The sequence below is a fragment of the Cottoperca gobio genome, chromosome 1 (assembly GCF_900634415.1).
Source record: "Cottoperca gobio chromosome 1, fCotGob3.1, whole genome shotgun sequence".
NCBI classification, from domain to species: Eukaryota; Metazoa; Chordata; class Actinopteri; order Perciformes; family Bovichtidae; genus Cottoperca; species Cottoperca gobio.
In genome coordinates, this window is record NC_041355.1 from 9267415 (window position 1) to 9288871 (window position 21457).

At 40.0% G+C, this 21457-nt stretch overlaps 1 protein-coding gene across 2 annotated transcripts; it reads left to right on the plus strand.

Moving 5' to 3' along the window:
• Positions 1-1468: 1468 nt before the first annotated feature.
• Positions 1469-17279, plus strand: spock3 (SPARC (osteonectin), cwcv and kazal like domains proteoglycan 3). 2 transcript variants are annotated; one of them, XM_029429360.1, is made up of 12 exons: positions 1469-1609; positions 1772-1894; positions 9968-9976; positions 10084-10123; positions 11760-11868; positions 12604-12712; positions 12862-12970; positions 13236-13349; positions 13477-13698; positions 14310-14372; positions 14477-14614; positions 14966-17279. In XM_029429360.1, the coding sequence occupies exons 2-12, from the start codon at positions 1772-1774 to the stop codon at positions 15121-15123; spliced, it is 1194 nt and encodes a 397-aa protein (XP_029285220.1). In that variant the 5' UTR covers positions 1469-1609; the 3' UTR covers positions 15124-17279. The 2 variants fall into 2 exon arrangements, with proteins under 2 accessions (XP_029285220.1, XP_029285229.1); XM_029429369.1 differs by lacking the exon at positions 9968-9976.
• The last annotated feature ends 4178 nt before the right edge of the window (positions 17280-21457 follow it).

Below are 21457 nucleotides of genomic sequence, written 5' to 3' on the forward strand. Positions count from 1 at the left end.
GCACACTTCCTGTTGGAGTGAACACACAACCCACATCCACCCTGTTATAACTTGTCTGTACCTTGTGTGTGCTTATGCAGTTCACCATATAGCATATTAGTTGCACACCCCCCATGATACACTCGTGTGCGTCTCTCTGACGCAGTCATGCATGCTTCATAGTTCTAATTTGACTTTCAAATAGCTGAACTCTGTCATCTTTTCCACATGCCCACACACACACTTTTTCCTCAGCCTCTTATGAAGATGAAGATGTGAAGCTGAGTTCAAGGTTGGTTTCTACAGCAACTGTGCATAATAATGCCATGACCCACCTGACCATCAGGCTTCTCTGTGAAGAGCCTGGCGTAATATTAACCCTCTCTAACTTGTTCCCCCTCTCCATCTCTATTTCATTTCCACAGTGTTCTCTTTTGTGTCCACCGCTTTATCTTGTTCAACTCCAGAATTGACAAATAAAAATAAATAAATCAGAATAACTGAGTGGAGAAACATTGCAGTGAATGCAGATGCTTCCATAAAGGGCACAAGGAGTCACTGAATGGTTTGACACGTATGCAAATAATTTGAATCACATGACTTTACAGTCACCGGATTGACCTGGCATGTCAGATAGCGCTCCAACACCAGATGAGGGAATATCTTTCGGAAGAATAGTATTCATTCCTCCAGTAGAGTTCAGAAACGTGTAGAATACATAACAAGGCATGTTGAAACACATCTGGTGCCTGGTAGTGGCCCAACACCTCACTAAGTTGTTTTTTCCTTAACGTTTTCACACATCTATGCGTCTGTATGTTTGTCTGTATGTGCATGCTTACAAAGCTGCAGCAGTGGATGTGGTATGCTGTTGTAGACTAAAACAAGTGCACCGACCGCACATGTACCCCCCTTGATACACCTTTAATCACACATAACACATCACACATAAGCAAAGTTTTGGGTCTTTGCAATGCCTAGAGGGCAGTAATGTAGGTAGACTGCAACAAATCATCCAGAGTGAGCCATTTAGATGTGTTTCTTATGGAGACGGTCTCATCTTGTGGCATCAATTTGCAGTCCTGAGCTAACCTCTGCCAGAAATGTGAGTGGAACTCTCTCATGAATCAAGTACAATCAAGCCTGTGTGGCTCCCATGTGATGGCTGTAAAAGTATAAACATGGGAGAAGGAAAGGGCACACACGCTACATACACTATTTTTTTTTTTTTTTAAACACTCCAATTTTCTTGTTGTAGTTGTTTCACATGCCATCAGTAAGACATTCCTAAAACTTTCTATATGTTTGCCGTGACATGAACCACTTATCCTTCTAAACTTTTTTGATAAGAGGTAATTAGTGGAATACACTATTGCGGTGGCCTGATAACAACCCACAGTGAGCCGTTTCCTCCGCACCGAGGAGAGGCAGAGCAAAAAAAAAAAGAAAAGAGGGACAGAGCGCAGGGCCCGCGCACGGTGCCATGCGCGTTACCGTTTTCTGCTGCGCACAGACAGCCGATGCAGAGAGAGAGAGAGAGAGAGAGAGAGAGGGAGGAGAGGGCTGTTATTACTAGTGACAGAAAACGGCAGCGAGCACATACAGTCTGGATAGCAGCTGATGCGACAAGGTAGGAGAAAAAAACACCTCCGTATCATTGTTTTGTAATGTTGACGATCAGTATTCATCGCTGAAGTGATGCAGATTGAACTGCCTCTGTTTTCAACGCGATTGCGGTGTCCTCCAGCCTGATCCGATGTCCTCTCCCCGTGCTGTTGTTGTGTGTCCGCAGATGCTGAGCGTCGCCTTGCTGTGTGTGTGCGCCGTCGCCTTCGGACACGTCTCCGCTCGCTCCGACAGCGGAAATTTTTTGGATGATAAGTGGCTCGCTGGAAGATGGGATAAATTCAGAGATGTAAGTCATATTTCTTGCTTATATTATTAACGCCGTTTCCCTCCTCATTATCTAATTTACACCCCCACCCCCCGTTTCTCCCTATAGCCACCCTCATTGGTTTGTGATCATGCGCTCCTCGTTTTCTCGTTGTGTCCAAGCGTCGCGTCACGGGGCCCGTTGTGGTGTGTGTCACACGTCCACGACTCGCGCCACTGAGACTGAGTAAATACACTAACGATACTGGGATGATCATTGCCAGTGAGTGTGTTTTCGCGACAGCAGTCCCTGCTTAGCAGAAATAGCCAAGGCCTCTGTAAAACACACATACACATAGTCTAGCTGTCCGAGAGGCACCACTGATTCCACGAAAAGGGCCCAATCACAGGCAGGTGTGAGTGAGGGAGACCGCAGCAGTGAGGCCTGGATGTTCTTTTTGTTTAGAGTAATAAACACCTGCCACAAGGATGTGGTGGCAACAAACCAGAGTGACTCGCCCCCTTCCCCCGATCCAAAACAACAACGTTTGCCGCCAGATGACACTGTCCCATGTGCCTTAATACGTAACATTACCCAGTTTGTTCATTCAGTGGCAGATGATATTAACCTTTCATTTATTAGCTTCAAGTAGGCTACAGAGAGTTGTTCAAAACTGGATGGAGCGTTTTATGTTTGCCCTAAAATTTGATTTATTCTAATGTTTACCTTTGTGGCTTTTTTAATTATGTAGAATTGTGTTATTGAAAATAGCTGTTGTTTACAGTTAATTGTTTGTATCATTTATTTATATTGCAAAAGTTAAATCCCTAGACTCATTCAAATATTTCATGGTGAATCCCCAGTTCTCCACAGACCAGAACCACCTCTTGCTAGGTTAGAATAACTGTATTTATGGTTTCCACTGTCACATTATATTCAGTAGACATCACCTTTTCAGCATATGTGAAGAACGCTTTATACAGTAGTGAGACCCACATTTATAAAATGCATCAAGTTGTGTTTTTAGCTAGTAATAAGGTCTGTTTATGTCTTTCAGTATAATAATGTAATGTAGGTTTCAGGTGGAGTGTATTTGCTAGAAGGATATCTTGCCTATAACCACAGATGGGTCACAGCAAATGGGTCCACACAAGCAGTAGTGATTTGTACATGCTTGCACTTGCACTCACTCTCACACACACGCACACAACACACACACACACACACACACACACACACACACACACACACACACACACACACACACACACACACACACACACACACACAGAAATGATGAGAAACAGACATTTTGCTAAGGAGCTACATACCACAAAAAACAACAGTTAACATAATGCACCAGAGAAAATACACCATGCTACACACATGCATGCTTGATTTGTCTCTGAATTAGAGCCCTTGATATATTTGATGTCAGAGAGAGAGAGAGAGAGAGAGAGAGAGAGAGAGAGAGAGAGAGAGAGAGAGAGAGAGAGAGAGAGAGAGAGAGAGAGGTATGGATGAGATATACAGGGATGGGAGACAATGCTGGATGATAATAGAGAGAGAGAGAGAGAGAGAATAGCAAGACAAATTAGATATCAATAACTTTATTCCCAAAGTTAAATGCAGGCGCTGTCTTTTTTATATAAGTTTATATCTTGTATGTAACATGTAAGATTCTTTTTCTATCTCTCACTTTTTCTGCCTGTCTCAATTACTGTAAGCGTGTGAACCCAGCGGCTCAGGTGAACCCATGTGACTCACCTCAGCTCCAACTATTGAGCAGGATTTGGATTATGCAAATAGGGTTTCAGGACCAAATGCTAGAAGGGAAATGTGATTGGCCATGTGCTGTGCTATTTGCTGTAAGATGATTAGAACTCTTTGAGATATATACAGTGAGACAACGATTGTCTTTTTGCGTGTGTGTGTGTGTGTGTGTGTGTGTGTGTGTGTGTGTGTGTGTGTGAGAGAGAGAGAGAGAGAGAGAGAGAGAGAGAGAGTGAGAGAGAGAGAGAGAGAGAGAGAGAGAGAGAGAGAGAGAGAGAGTTGAGAGACAGCGAGAGAGAGATTTTGTTAATACAAATAAATGTCTATAAATACACCCCAATGGCAATGAGAGGATAATGAACTTATTCAGAACAGAACGAAAAAGACAGATAGATAGAAAGATACCTGAGAGGGAGGGACAGGGTAATGACAGTGGAAAGGAAAGATGAAAGAGAGTGAAGTAGACTGAAGGCTCTGTGTGCATTCACAAATGTGTTTTAACCTTGAGGCTCAGGCATTAGAGATAGAGGTTACGTACAAAAGCATTATGTGCCGTGTACATGCCTGTGATTTCCTGTTTGAATGCTGTGTCCCAGATTATATGTGTGTCACAGTCTGTTTTTGCATTCTTTCACATAGCAAGGAATCAGTAGTGTACACAAAGTTATTCAACTAAATAACTAGAGAAGCATTGACAAATAGTCTTGGCAAACTTAGGCCTACTCACCTTTCTCTTTGTATGTATGACTTGTATCACCACTATATTTCCAGTGGTACAGAGATCATAAACTCTGTACATATACATGCCCATCAAAAATAAAAATGTTGATAAAGTCTTATATAATTAGACTTTGTTTTGCTCTAGCTAGTAGTGAACATGTAGATCATGTAAATGGTGCTTCTGAGATACATAGTCTGTATCTACAAAAACGTTCAGGATGTGAACATTTTGATTACACCTACAAAATGAACTTTTTAATAACTGGAGCTTGTTGCACCTTCTCTTTGTAAGATGAAACGTAGCCTAGTTTTAACAAAACTGTTCCCTAAGTGGTGATTAAGGCTAAATTAAAACAGATTGCATCACACAGACTAGTTCTGAGGTGGAAATTCACTTTTACTTAATGTTTAACCATGCTAACTGCCAGGTTTAGCCTAACTGCTGCATAGCTAACTATCAACTGACAAAGCTAACATTAGCTTGCTTTATAACTCACCCGGTTAGAGCGATGAGTTAAAGACGTGATTGAATATGATTAACACATCTGACATGATACCGATGCATGATGACACGAAGGCTTTTTTATTAACAATAAAAACTGGGAAGCTTTTAAATTTACAAAAACAACATAACAACACAACATCGCTAAAATTACAAGAAACTATGCCTAATGTCAGTTATGTTAACTCAATCAGATATTTATTTTCTCACTGTGAACTTTAAAAATATGACTTACCCTGAAACATATTTCTTTATGTATGCGTATATAACTAAAACAAACTCATAGGCCTACCTATTTTTGGAGGTAAAGCTGCGGCTTGTGACGCCACAGCTACTTCCTGTTTACATTGTTAATTGCCTTTGACAGATCTACAGATGTTGCCTAGCAATAGATTCACACATTACTGTAGTATTCACTAGCTAAGATTGAAGATAAGAAGGTTAGACATTTCATACGTTTTAATGGTGCAACACAATTGAGTTAATCACCCGTTTGAAACTAGCTAGTAGGTAACTAAGAACTAGTTAAGATTTTACACACAAACTTAATAATGGACTTACAAACAGCTGGTGAAACTCAATCCTGTTGCTATAATATGAATATTTATCATGCTGGTAGTTTATACAGAGGTTTGGATATCTTGGCTCGGGATGAAACTCTTTAATTGCACAAAAAGCTGTTATTTCTATCTTATTTCTACAATCAAATAAGCACAGTATTCCTTGTACATGTTTTTTCCTTCTCTCAGAAATGCAGAAATACACCCAACACACCTCCTTTTTTTAATCGCATACACTGGTATTTTATTCCAAGCTGTGATTTAAATTTGACATGTTAGGCATGTACTTGTACTTTCCCTTTCATCTTTCAGCAAGAGCCATAAGTGGGTCTCCTGCTAAGTGCACTAGATAGGATCTTGGCCACTGATTTACTGTACGTCGTGGTAGGATGGGTGGAGAGGCCCGGGGCTCTCTTTCTGCACTGGTGCCATTTCAAGTTCTTTTGACTTTCTGCTCTGTTTTTATTGGCTTTGGCCAGTTTACAGAACTGCCACAGAGTAAAGAGATAAGCCTGAGGAGGAAGACAGGTTTAATAATGAAAGAAAAACACAATCAAGGATATGTGATGAGGAGATGATGCTTAATTGTGCAGTATAAAAAGAGTAAATTGTTGAGACAAGCCTCATTAGAGCAGAATACACCTTCTCATCCTTTCTTCTCTTCTCCTCTCCTCTCCTCTCCTCTCCTCTCCTCTCCTCTCCTCTCCTCTCCTCTCCTCTCCTCTCCTCTCCTCTCTCTGTGTGTTTTTACTGTGCGGGTCTGTCCTGTGTTGTTTGTGTTGCGGAGGGTGAATGATGTAGGGAAGGTACAGAGCTTGAGGCCTTTTCCACTTCAAAGCACCTCAGTGTGTATGTGTGAGTGTTTGTGCGTGTTTGTGCGTGCATGCATGCATGCATGCATGCGACAAGCTTGAGCAAGACAGGCAGAGCCAGTGAAAACATGCACATATTTCTCCTGTTGGATTTTAGGGGGAGGCAGCAAGGAGCCAGGAAAGAAAATGAAGCCATTAGGACATAATTAGTAGCGATGATCTGTGAAAAATCTCAAGTAAAGGTGAAAAAAGTCAGGCAACATATTATCACACACACAAGCAAAATAGGATGTTAGCCAGCAGAGCCGAAAATACACACACGATTGTGTCTGTGTGTGTTTAAGCACATGAGGGGAAAAAAGTTGTAACTGCAAGGGAGAGAGGAGTAGAGGTGGAAAGAGATGGAGAGATAAATTGAAAAGTTGCTATTTTTAGCATACACTCAGGAGGCCATTAGACCTATTGTTGAATTTTAGGTTTTCTGTGGGTTTTTGGAAAGTGGGTGGCTGGTTGCATGTGCAGTGAAGTGCATTCATCCAGTTATTTGATGTTTTGTAGTGTTGACAGATTCTGGTACTACAGTCAGTGTTGTTGTGATAAGTTTATTTTCTGTGTATATGAACGTGCATATGTGTGTGTTTCTGTGTATTTACGCGTGTGCGTGTATTTACGCGTGTGTGTGCGTGTATTTACGTGTGTGTGTGTGTGTGTGTGTGCGTGTATTTACGTGTGTGTGTGTGTGTGTGTGTGTGTGTGTGTGTGTGTGTGTGTGTGTGTGTGCGCTTGCATGCGTCTGGTGATTCCATTAAGGAATCAGACCGCAAGCACTTTTGTTGTCTTGACTGGTCCAGAGGACCTGGCCCCTTATAATGCAATGTTCTCATTATTCAGTCTCAGTGGTCTGCAATGCTAGAGGGGAACAGAAACAAAAGTACCTCTCTATTTGGCTTTATCTTTGCTAAGCTTTCAGTATGTGGATTTTCTTCATATTAAGATGTTTAAGTACAAAATAAAACCGACAGAGCCAATGGACACTATTCTCGTAACATGGACCATTATAGAAGTGGAAGGTGGAGAGGGAGAAGTGATACAGTGAGTAATGAAAAATCTGTAGTGGAGATGCAAAAGGTCAGAAAGGGCCAGCAATGAAGGACGAGAAGAGAAATTAATTAGAGCTGAGAAAAAGCAAGAGTTGACCCTGGTCACCTTATAGAGAACAAGGAAGTAGGACAGAGAGACACTCTCTAAAAGTGAGTGTCCTGCTTTTTTTTTTAACATAGCTAGGATCTTGTGGCAAACAGTGTCAAAGTATAAGGGTTTGTGCTATACAGGCACTGTACATACAAACACGTAGATATCTAAATTCTGCTCCATAGTTTACATTGCTGACCATCAGTAAGACCTACAGAACCAGTTCAAGCTAGTTTTGTGGGAATAAGCCTACTGTGCTAATGTATTATGCAATCTTTCCAATAAGGCAGCATGTTTATTGATAGAACAATTCATTAATGGCATTGACTATAAATCATGCAGATACAATTGCACTGATATATTAAAAGAAAATAGAGTATGATGTTTGTAAAAAGAAAGAAAAATCCTTAATTTCAAGAAATGCAGGTCATAACTCTCATTGTTATTTCCTCCATGGGTGACAATAGAGGAAACATACATTACTGAAACAGTACAAACAAGTCTGAGGTCTGAACATACCGTCTCAAAGAAAAACTGACATCCTGTTAAAAAAACAACAACCTGTAGTACTGCACCAAAGTACTGCAGGAAGATAACATATACAACCACATTTTAACCAGCGCTGAACCTACATTATATGTTGCTAATACGTCAAGCCAGAAAACCTGAGGAACTCTTTACAGACCAAAAACATTTGCCAAAAGCCAATCTGAAGTAGTAAAGTATTATACACTGTAGTAAATCTTTATAAAAAACATACTTACACACCCATTCACTCACCAAGAACTCCTCTCAGACACTCACCCTTTAACCTACACAAACTCCCACACACTTGCCCTGTGGGTACTGAAACGTTGAGCATGGTACGGTCAACATTACTACTCCAGTACAACTACAGCTGTCACTGTATTAATTCTTTTTAATGGATGTACAGTACAATAGTTTCTTCAGCACATTTTAGCTTCACTGTTCTTTACTTTCTTACTGCATCATAATTGATAACCGCTTTATAATTGATGTTACTATGGCCTCACTCAGCTCTCCCTCACTGCTGTTTAGGAGCAAGGTCTGAATTTCACTATTTACTGTAATTGAACTTGAAACATCCTACTGTTGAAGATTTGCACAATATTGAAATGCACAAGTGTACAATACAGGGCTTTAATTGGGTGGATAAGACACTCGTCCCCGCTCGGCCACACTGTGGGATTTATGCTGATAAGATGTTATTTTTCTCGCCTATTTCCCTCTCTTCCTATTTGTCCTGGCGTATAGAATTGAATGAGTCACACACACACACACACACACACACACACACACACACACACACACACACACACACACACACACACACACACAAACACACAAACACATGTGTGCAGATTATCAGACAGGTTATCATTGTGACAGAATGCGAGAGAACACGGTGCAGTGTTAGTTTGAATGAATGCCCAGAGAAGGAACTGAGAGTAAAACAGAGAATGAGATCACCGAACTCTCAGACGGAGTAAAAAGGCGCACAGCTCAGTGTTTCTTAAGCCAGCAGCCCCGGGGTGTGACTCCTCGTTGTCCTTCTATTAAAATCAGGCAAATCACCACCATGCAATCCTTATTTAGACTGTTGAAACATATCCACATGTAACAGATTGAGACATTGAATATACTGTACCTAGGAAGGTTTTAAAAAACAGTTCACTTTCAAACCATTTTGGGAAAGAGAAATTTGTTACATGGGAAATGACATTATTAATATGATTAATATTGATTTTTTTTTTATATACAGAACCAGGAAAAATGTGCTTTAAGTATTCTCTATAAATCCTTAAGTATCACATTTTTCCAGGAAGTGTTTGTATTTTTCCAGCTTGGTCCCAATTCAGCTATCGATTAAATGTGTTTCTTATTGGACTTTATATTCAAGGTCCATTCTGTGACTACAATGTGTCAAAGCTTAGAGTCTGAGTCAATGGCTTCATTGAAAATGACAAAATGTGACATTTGAACATAGGCTTCCGTTGATGTTAATAAAGACTGTCGTCAATCACACGCATATTATAAAAAATGCATATTTATGTTTTTCTGTTCTGCAATGCAAATGTTATTGGCTTATCATAATTTAAATGGCCCGAATCTTACTTAAAAGTCTCATTCATTCCCTCAACTTTAAACAGCTAAACACAAATGTTCTTTTTTTTAAGAAGCTGGTCATAATCATTTAATTGCAATCTATTTCAAATGTTTTCATAAACCAAAACCTTTTTTTGTTTTATATTGCCTTTATTGTGTGTGTATTTGCTACATATGGTATATAAATAAAAATTCTATGAGTAGATAATAAGGTAATTATAAGCAGCACGTACACATATACGCATTCACATAAAAACACACGGGCCCCTTTTTATGCATGGACCTGCTGTCACAACATCAACATTATCTTGACTAAAGAGCTGCATGCTCCACGTGTTTGTACATGATATGATGGTGTGTCGGTCTGTGAAATGAAAATGAATTCCTTATTTTCTCTCTCTCTCTCTCTCTGTAATGCTTTCTCCTAAAGGAAGTGGAGGTTTGTATGATTACTTACAAGTCTTGTATTTGTCATGTTTTGTTTATTCTAGATGTCATTTGAACAATATTGTTTATGATTTTGTTTATTGGTTAACCCTGATTCAGGAGCCTGGAACATGGACTCCATCCAAGCCCTTCGATCAAGGTGGGTGTGAGGAAGAAAGCCTCGAGTGGTTGTGCTGTTGGCTTTGTGATAAAACAAAAAAACTAAAGAAAGGACAAATATAACTCATACCTCTTCCACAGCTAAACAAATCTTTAAAATTGGATTTTTATTAATAGAAAGTGTTTAGTTAAAATGTTTATTCTGCATATGGATGTGAATCTGGAGCTATTTTCAGAGAATGCCTACATAGAATAATAAGGAACATATTAGATAAAAATACAAGTGAGTAACACTTACTGCCACTGAGTTATGGATAGTTACATGTATTATTATTCTTCTTCTTATTATTATTATTATTATAAAGTCAGTATGTGCATGACATCTACTAACTAACTAAAAGGGCAGCGTCGTGCATCATTAGACACATTAGAATTATTTTCCATAAACTACTATGTTTCCCACTTTAATTTTGTCTGTTCCTGAGAACTTAGACCCTCAAGAACATTTTGTGACCAATGTGACTGAGTCATCGTGACTCTGTAGACATAGTGTTAGAAGAATTAGTAGCAGTAAGGAAAGCATGGCGAACATCTCATGTACTTTTCTGTGATGAGTGTGTGTTATTTCCAAGCTATCCCCAATTTGTTTCCCCACAACAACCAGTTGAGTTATGTAGCTAACATCTATTGTAAAAGAAACAGGAGGATTTTCTTTTCTTTGATCATCTCATTTCTCATTGCATTACAATGACAGCAATAAACTCAAACACACATCCGGACAAACCAGGACATGAACACGTTCACTCTCACTTATTACTGTATCCTCACACACACACACACACACACACACACACACACACACACACACACACACACACACAGACACACACACACACACACACACACACACACACACACACACACACACACACACACACACACATCATCAGGGAAACAATAGCATTAGATGCTGCGTTGGAGGATGGAGGCAGGATAATCTGCCAAAGCTGCTCAGGGATTACTGTAAGGATCTTTAGAGCAGAGGTTATTCACAAACTGTTCTGAGATCAGCCGTGGGCCTTAGATCCTGCGCCATAGGTGCCACACTGAAGGCTTGTCTTTACCAACAAGGATCACACCCTCAGCCTGAGAGACAGATCTAAAATCAGCACGCAAAGCCAGATATGGCCGTCAGCTGTGAGACCTGATACCAGATCAGTTCGAGGATCTCAGCTAGAGCACACATAAGACTGACACTCAGTGCAGGCCGATGTAAGGTCAGAAGTAGCCTCTGTTACCAGTTCCATCTGTTTTTAGCCATAAGGATACTTAATGGTATTATGGCTTTCAGTTCAGCGTGAGAGAGCCATTGCCAGTGAGTGAAGAGACAGTGGCTAGAATTAACAAACACACACACACATCTCTGACACATATACACACAGCTTAGATCTGTACAACTGAAAAGTACATGGTTTAACTAGGAATTGATCTAGGATTTCAAAGAACAAAAGGAAAGTGTAATCTTTAAATATTTCCTTTCTGTTTGTGTGTATGGGCTTAGTCTTTCGAGGAATCTATTTAAATAGAGAGGCTGTGTTTTGGTGGCTAACACATATACAATACACACTTACATCTGAAAAGAGTCAACCTATATCTCTGTTTTGTGCTTTTTTTAGGCCTTGATCCAGCCAAAGACCCCTGTCTTAAGATCAAATGCAGTCGCCACAAGGTGTGTGTGGCTGAGGATTATAAGACGGCCACTTGTGTCAGCCAGAGGAGAGTTAGGTAAGAACACACACACACACACACACACTCTCACACACGCTCGCACATGCTTGCTCATTAAGACGTGACTTTCAAAGTTGTTTCTGTGCCATAAATGAAACACGTATGACAGTGGATTAGGAGCAAATCAAATCTCTTTCTATCACTTCCTATCTCTTTTTCTGCTCACTTATTATGCTGCATGATAAGCAACAGCACCAGAAAGGTGGCTGCTTTGCTCTTTTTTCCAACTGGTCCACTGGTTGCCCATTTCTCTTGAGACTGTTGAGAATGTGGGACATTACCGTTTAGTCCAATCAGCCCAGCACTGGCACTGCCTTACAACGGACACAAAGTCCTGCCAAGTGATATGAATGGGCTTTGTGCGTGTGTGTGTGCGTGTGTCTGTGCGTGTGTCTGTGTCTGTCTGGGACACTGCAGACTGGACAGAGGACAGTAACGTCATACTGACCTCATTTCCCATTCTTAGCAACAACACAATCACCACTGAACAGTGCCAGCAAATCAGAAAATAATCACACACAAATCCTAATCCTTGTCTCATTTCTGTAAATTGATGTTAGAACAAGAAAATACAGCATGGATATAAAATGCTTAGAAAGCATTTGGTTTTGGATAAAGAAAGATAAACAGTGCATTGTGATGGAGAGAAAGTCAAATAATACATTGTTTGAAATATTACCATTTCCATAGTCAAACTCTTAGGTGTGTGTGTGTGTTGGATCTCCTCTCTAGTTTTAAAGATGCCAGCTTGTACCAGAGTCCGGGGTCAAAGTGCAAACCCTGCCCTGTGGTTCACCCCTCTCCTGTTTGTGGAACTGACGGCCACTCCTACTCCACCAAGGTACCCTCACACACAAATTCTCTCCCATAATAGAGACATCTGATGACATGTTTTTTAATTTCCTCTTGATGAGACACACATCCTGATTTTACTTCCTCTTCTGTCTCAACCCATCTGTCTTTGTCTCTGTCTCTGTCGCTCCTGCTCAGTGTAAGTTAGACTACCAAGCATGCATCACAGGAAAGAAGATGGCTGTGAAGTGTTCTGGCATGTGTCCTTGCCCATCTCAGCTTGAACAAAGCTCTGCAGAGAAGAAAGGTACACATTCCTGCACACTGTAAGCTAGGATACTTTTCAGGAGAAACAATAAATGTTCCTCAATTAAAAAGTCGTCCATGGTGTCCAAGCCAATGTTTAAAGCCCCCTCCTGACAAGCTAAAGCCCTTCTGTCCTGATACAGTGACACTGAAGTTTCAGGTCAGCTCTGCTGCAGCTGATTCTGACTTCTCATCTCCATAAGAGAGGAGGGGGACAATAAAGCATCACTTTATCATCATTAATCATGAGTGTTATTGTTCATCAGTGTGCAGTGAGTCGGACCTGAAGGAGGTGGTGAGTCGTCTGAGAGACTGGTTCCGAGTGCTGCATGAGAACGGCATGCACAAGAGAGTCAAGATCCAGAAGCCAGAGAAGAACAGTGAGTCACGTGGCATTAGCAAGGACAGAGAAAAATACACAATATTTCTTCATGCATCACAGTAATTGGTGCACCGAGATACCTGGCCACATCTACCCTCTCTCATTTTTAACCTTTCCCCCCGCAGAGTTCGAGGTTGGGGCGTCACCTATTTGTAAGGACCCTTTGGGCTGGATGTTCTCCCGACTGGACACAAACTTTGACGTCCAGCTGGACCAATCGGAGATCAAGAGCCTCTACCTGGACAGGAACGAGCCGTGCTCTGACGCGTTCTTCAAATCCTGCGATACACATGCCGACAAAGTTATAACCAGCTCTGAGTGGTGCACATGCTTCCAGAGGCACACAGGTACGGTAACACCATGCATTCACATACACGCAAATACAGAAGTCATTCAGCTTCTGTCAAGACATTGAAAGCAAAGTGCAATTTCAGTTTTACTTTCAAATTAAGTGTTTGAAAATCTGATCGTCTAATCACCACTGCCCCTTACATTTTTGTTGTTTCCCAATCTCAACAGTTACTTTGTTACCTTGCACATTGTTATGATAACCCATACAAATGATGCCCAAAACAAGGTTTAATAAACGACAACTTTTCTAAAGTTCTACAGACAATAATAGACACCTTCCATTCAATCACAATGGCTTATTTTTCCTTGACGCGTACAGAATACATTACTGTATTCTGTATAATACAGTGAAATGCAACACAATACAATGCAAAACATTGCTTTAGAATGCCATTGAATAAATGAAGACAAAAATGTGTTTTTTTGGTCATAAAGAAGCAGTATTCACTGGAGCTGCACTTGTTAAAGCAAAGGCAGCAGGATAACAAACATCACCACAAAAGCAAAAAAAGTACACAAAGGAAAAAATGTTCACTCAAACAGATGCATTCCCAGAAAAGCCGACTTCTGCAGTTTGTTTCCAACATCCATTGTCTCTCCTTTTCAGATTCCCCTTGTAAAGCAGAGCTGTCCAATATCAACAAAAAGCAAGCGGGGAAGAAACTGCTCGGTAAGATACACACACAGACACACACAAAAGCACAAATACACACACAAACAGCGTGTTACCCTAACTCATTGTGTGCGCCTGTGTGTTTTGGCTTGTATGTATAGGTCAGTACCTGCCATCCTGTGATGAGGAAGGTTACTACAGGTCCCACCAGTGTCACAGCAGCAGCGGCCAGTGCTGGTGTGTGGATCACTATGGCAACGAGGTGGCCAGCTCACGCACCCATGGCCCTGCAAACTGTGGTAGGCAAAACTCTGAGGAGGAAAGAGTGTCATGTTTCTGTGTTTGTGTCAGAGAACAAAGCAACACACAATGTATCGTCTTTGTTTTTCATGAAATCTGTCACTTAGCACAATTTATTTGTAACACAAACTATTGTAGGAATAGATTGACATTTTGGGAGATGGGCTTATTTGCTTGCTTGCAAATAGTTAGATGACAAGATTGATACAACTGTCATATCTGTCAATTCAATTTGAAGCTACCGCGAGCAGCCAGTTATGAAAGTGGTGTCAATCTTCTCATGTAACTATCTACTAAGTGTCTCCCAAAACAACTCCTCTAATAGTAAGATTTAATTTTTCTGTTTCTAGGAGTGATTTTGGAGTCTTCTGGAGATCTCGGCAGCGGAGACTCGCTGTTCACCGACGATGATGAAGATTCCTTTGTCCTCGAAGACCAGAAAGGTATGGACGATGAGGACGACGAAGATGAGGATGACGACGACGACAACGACGAATATCTGTCGTAATTTTTCAAAAGAAAACAAAAAAAAGATAAAAGAGAAAACTGTTTGTTTGGTCAAACTGCACGTTTCTAGGTGACTCCCCAGGCAGATACTTAATCGTACTAACAGCCTATGGACTACTTTCTGTGTATTGTTTGTTCATAAGTATAAAAAAAAAAAAGACTAAAAAAAACAATATTCCTGGCAAACGTTTATGATTTCTCTTCTTCTCTAAGTATAAAATATGATTGGTAAATGGCACTTGTTCACTTGTGTGTCAGCCAACCAGAGAACATGGCAAGGACTAATCGACAACCAATCCAGTGCTTTGGATTTGGTCACGTGTGCAAAGACCTCTCCCTTCATTGGACAGTCTGTGTCTTCTAGTGTGTCCTGTCTTTGTGCAGCACTCTGATGCCTGAGTGTGTTGATGCTTGAGGCACAACGTTAAAGAGATTTCCCCTTATTCATTCCTTCATCCTCTTCCCCCACCCGCCCCCCAAACCCTTTTACTCCTTATCAAATGTTCCTGTGTATAGGTGGGATGTTGATGATGTAGATAAGAGAATATTGCACTCTTTAGGTTTCTTTTGATCTTGATTTGTAACTGTGACTGTAACTGTGTGGAAAAACAAGATAAGCGTTAGACATGCTTCATTAGGAGAATTAAGGCAACACAAAAAAACACAGTGTGAGTTGGATAACAATCAGAACCGACATGCTAGCCTGTTTTCACAGAGACACAAATCAAGTCAAATCATCTCAACGGCTCAGCAACGAGGAAAGACAAATTACTGCTTGGCTGGTGGTGTAAGGGGGAAAATATTATTATTATCTATTTTTCTAATCCATTGTTGGATGAATACAGAAGATGAAACAGATTTGTCGTAGCATGTCTAATACTGCGTGATGTTTCAGTCTGTAGAACCAGAAGCTAAACCTTTGTGGCACTTAAAATATAAGGAAGCTTGAGGGGAGGGGGGGGGGGGGGGAATTACATCAAGTGTGTACAGATGAAACTGCACTTGCATAGTTATAAACTGCTTGAGTCAAAAGTCTGTCTGATAAAAATAAAAACTGTTGCTGACCTTTGATATGTCAGTAAGCTCAAAGAAAACCTCATCACAGCTCAGAAGAAGAAAAGTTGATGTTTTAAAATTTCAGATATGAGTCATAACGTGATTTGAGCACATAGCGTAACATGATAACTCTGTTGCACAGTAATAAATCCACAGAGCCATGCAGACTTGTTGAAAATGTCTGACAGGGGTTAAAGGGTAAGGTGTGCCTTATTCCGGTAAGGACAGATGATGGTGATAGTATGAGAAGCATGCTTACTGGACTTAAGCTCATCATTATACTGCATAAGAGTGGCTTTGCTGTCAAGCTCGGATACTATTTGGGTTTTGGTATGGCTTGTGTTTGGGTCTCTCTTACGATGGTGTTACATAGGCCATACTTCAGATCTTTTGATTTGTTACATAGGATAGCTAGAATGTAGAGAAGCACAGATATACTTAGCAGTTAAGGCATAAAAACACTTAGATTCTGCTGAATTTGAAAATGTTTTATATATTAGTACACTGGCTAGAGGAAGCTTTGGTTTCGACAGCTTTATATGAAAAAAAAAGATGATCATCTTACAGTGTTTTTGCTTTTACTTTGTTTCAAAAGCTTGATTTGTACCTGATCTGCTCTAACTTCTTATAGTGTGTATCTGTCAGGGTTAAAAACTGATCCCAGATTTGTGTATTCTTGAAAAGTCCTATGACTGTTTATGCAGAACTGGGATTAGTTTAGCTCCTATGTTGATTTTCAATTATTAATCTGCCTTCGGGCTTCATTTTGAATCAAACATCTGTTGAAATTCCATGTTAAGACCTGAAAAGTGCCATCTAACTGTTCAATAGTTGTTTTGTTTTTTTGCTCCCTCCCTTCATTCCTTTTAACTTGGAATTTCAATTCACTTAAAGGAACTGGAAAAATTTCAGTCTTAAAGTGTGCTGTTTCATGAGTTTGATGATGACATGCAAATCATTTTGATGACCTCAGACACTGTAGCCACTCTCAACCAATCACACACTGTCATCACAGCTCTGATAGTGTTTAAGGGTTATGATACAGATGCATTTTTTACAGTGTATGTATGATTTGCTGAAATAAAAGCTATATTGACCAATGTTTGCTTGACTGTGTAGTATTGAGGGCAGCGGTGGAAAGTAACAAAGTACATTTACTCAAGTACAACTTTGAGTTTTTCCATTTTATGCTACTTATACTTCTACTCCACTACTATTTGTGAGCAGATATTGTACTTTTGACTTTCTTTTTGACAACATTAGTTACTTTGCAGGTTCATATTATTAATACAAAATGTAAATCAACTAATACATTAGGATGTACTATTATTGAGTAAGATACCTGGCAGATTGCTCCACCTTTACCAGCTGCAAAAGTCAAATGATGTACACATTAACGGATCACTAATTAGAATCTAGTGATATAAAATATATTATTCCAAAAAAATGGTCATTCGACATAATGAGTGCATTTACTTTAATTTTGATGCTGATACTTTTGTACTTTTACTTGAGTCCAAAATAATAAACAGGACTTTAACTTGTAACAGAGTATTTCTACACTTTGGTATTACTACTTTTATTTAAGTAAAAGACCTGAGTACTTCTTCCACCTCCGATTACGCTACCTGGAGGACGGACGTGAATGCCTGCAGCAAACTCTCATTTCCGTGTTTGCGAAGTTTCTGTTCCATGTTGTTTTTCGGTTCTGTATTTATGCACTTACATTTAGAAAAAGACAGACAAGCTGTCGGGGTTCTGGGCTATAACAGTTCAGGATGTGTGAGTATGTGGGAACTGAGAAGACACAAGTACCACAAGCTCATCATTTCCAGGTGTACAGCTGCTATTGAGAGTTGTAATGAGTTCTTAAGATGTAATGACACAGCAAGTGTTCACATTTTAAAACTGGTTCAAATTATTCAAATGATTTATGCATGACCATTTTAAAAGGAGAGAAAGCTGACAGTCGAGAGTGACAAACTCTGCTTGTTTGTTGGTAATGAGTTCTGTGTGCAGGAACATTACTGCATTATGGAGGAGAACAGGTGGATATTTTATGAGCTACCATCACACCCACACCATATATGCATGCATACACACAGCACATACAGGCACACATAAATATATTTAGAGCAAGCACATACACTAAATGAATTAGTACAGGAAAAGGCAGATTCATTGACCTGGAATAGTTTGTCTTCCTTTTTTTGTTGTAAGAATTACCCTTTTTTTATTTAGCCCAGTGTAACCAGGCCGCAGAAAGTCACACGATACGTATATGTTTGTGTGTGTGTGTGTGTGTGTGTGTGTGTGTGTGTGTGTGTGTGTGTGTGTATGTGTGTGTGTGTGTGTGTGTGTGTGTGTTGGAAACAGGACCGGTCAGCTCCAGATAGGGAAGTTACTGAGTAAATATCAAATGCTCATTTTCACACACGTTTCCTCTGAGTGTATGCACTGACCATACTGACCATAGAAATGTGGAGAGATACCATCTCATGCGGCTAATTTCCACACAGTGGAGCCTGTTGTTGGATGCTGTCCAACAACAAAAAGGGATCTGCCAGTGTATGGGGAGACAGTATGACTGAGCGCTGATGGGAAATGCCTCAAATTGCAGGAAGCACTTATGATGTTCGGAAATCAGGTTTCTTGGATAAGCAATAGTCTGTGACGCAGGTTCTTTTTATCACTTCCACTCTCTGGTGCAGGATGAGGTATTGTTGCTGTATGAGGTGTGATCACCTACTAAGTTTGAGTTATTAGATATTATGTATTCATATGGAACAATGCTAACAGCAAGGTCCATTTAGTGGCTAGTTTTGAGCTGTGGATTATGTCACATAATTTTCATCAGCAGATGGAGTTTGCACAGTTGTCATCGAAATGTAGATGTTCAAATGTTCACACTTTGAGGGCTTCTTGCTCAAGATTTATCTTTGAAGCTCAGCTTCAGTTTGAATCTTTTTTGTTTTTGGATGCATTTTCCATATCATGGGACACTGGTATATCAGTATTGTAAAAAATAAATAAAAAAGGCTTGCGAACGTGTTCTTATTCTCCGTATTATGATAAATATGTTTACAGTCATAACTTCCTATTGTTTTGAAGGGGTTTACTCTCTGTTTGCATGACTGCAGCAGCATTGTGAGCTCTTTTCATGGTTGAAGTCTCGTCTGTGTACTAAATGTATGCACCATTGTAAAAGACTGAACTGAGCTTCCAAGGCTAAGCTGCTGAGGAGGCAGTACGGCTCACCTTAATGGTGAAGACACTGTTTGGTCAATACAATCTGACACACACACACACACACACACACACACACACACACACTTAGCAGGCTCATGTTACAGCATCTTAGTCAGCGCAAACAATAGATATAGGATCTGGCAGAACAGGTTTAATGGTTGTAAACTATTTACCAGTTGAATCAGAGTTTGAGAGCTGCTGTCAAGAAGCACATTATTATTCCATACACTGCCTGTGCTGGGAACATTAAAGGATGATACACAGTACCTGTCATGCAAAGTAAATAAATAACATGCACTTACTTCAGAATATGCAGAAATAGGTTTTAAAATATCAAGAAGAGCTAAAGGCCCTGTCACACAGTTCTGTATGGCAGAAACATGCCAGCGTACATGACAACTAGCTCAAAATGTGTCAGAGTCCAAATACGTCCAACTTTTCCACAGCGGTGTTGTAGCTGACGTATACATAACAAATTATTATATGTATGTCAAACATTGATAGCGTATCACTTACTTATTTAAAACGTATCAGAGCGTCTGGCCAACGGAGCTGGAAAAGTGCCATCTGGTTCACGTCATGCTGATGCTGGAGAACGACTAACATGCTGAACGCTAGCTGTACTGTAGAAACACGTTTAATAAGTTACTCCGTCGTCAGGCATCATCTTAACATAGGGTAGGAATAGGGTATCCACTCGTTATCAATACATAGGCTGTAGGGCTCGCCGTCAGCCGACGTAGCCTATATCTAACGTACCTCTAACGTAGTCACGTAGGTATTCACGTACTGTATTTACGTAGGTAAATATTCACGTACGTATTCCGTATTCACGTATGTCTAACGTAACATAACTTATGTGTAACGTCTGCATATCTTATGAAGTACACGTCGGGTATGTCCGGTAATTTTGAACATGCTCAAAACATCAGCGTTCAACAACGCACCGCAGTGTAACACAGTGAGCTCTTAACGAATACTACTTATACCTTACCTTATATCTACGTAAACCAGCGTGTTGCCGATATTTTGTATACGCCATATTTTTGTATACGTTATGTATTTGTTGGGTATTCGTCTGATACATTTTGTATTAGTAAGTGATACGATATCAATAGGTTAGACATGCGTATCTGTATACGTTCACTTTTCCGATCCGATGAAAAGTTGGACGTATTTGGACTCTGACAAATTTTCATCCGTTTCTGTCATACGGATATGTGTGACAGGGCCTTTAACAAACAAAAAAACATGTATGTAGGATTCTTTTTAAATGTATTATGAGAAGCTAGAACAAATATGCATGCAGACATTTTACATTGTACATTATATATTTTGAAAACCTCCCAGTGTCCAAAATACAGTATAATTACAACTGATCTCTGTAGTTTCATTTCAAAATGTATGTAAAAGATGCTCATTGAGGATGTGGCTTTCATAGGAAGCAAAAATGTATTGATTGAGTCGATACACTCCAGCCATTAACTCACACACATGTCCAAGCTTGCCTGCTTTGTTCTATGCGACAACTGGCAAAATCAGAATCATGATTATTCAACTAAAATAATAATTTACAAAATATTATTTGAGCTGTCAGATATTGCTTATTCCTGCTGAGATGGCCTCCAGCAGAACGTGTTTTCCTGTATTTCTATCCAATGACAAATTGCTTCCAGGAATAGTTAGTGTTCTGTAAGTACCACAGAAAATCACTTAGGTGTGACTCACTACTAGCTATCGAGCTGTTTTCCTCTGGATTCCTGTATTTTATGGAGGCGGACAGCAGTGAGCAGAGAGTTTCCCCATCAATAACCTCTAAATACTTAGTGGCTTGATTCTTGCCTTGTCAATGCTGGATTGGAAAGAAACTGGAGGGGATGAGGCAGTAACCTCTCCATCAGTAGATTGTGGATACACTCATGGGGAAAAGATTTATGGGAGGTGAGACTACCTCCACGTTGAGCATAGAACATATTTTGAATGAGAAAAATAAGAAAATATACTATATTTTGTATTTACTTACTAGAATA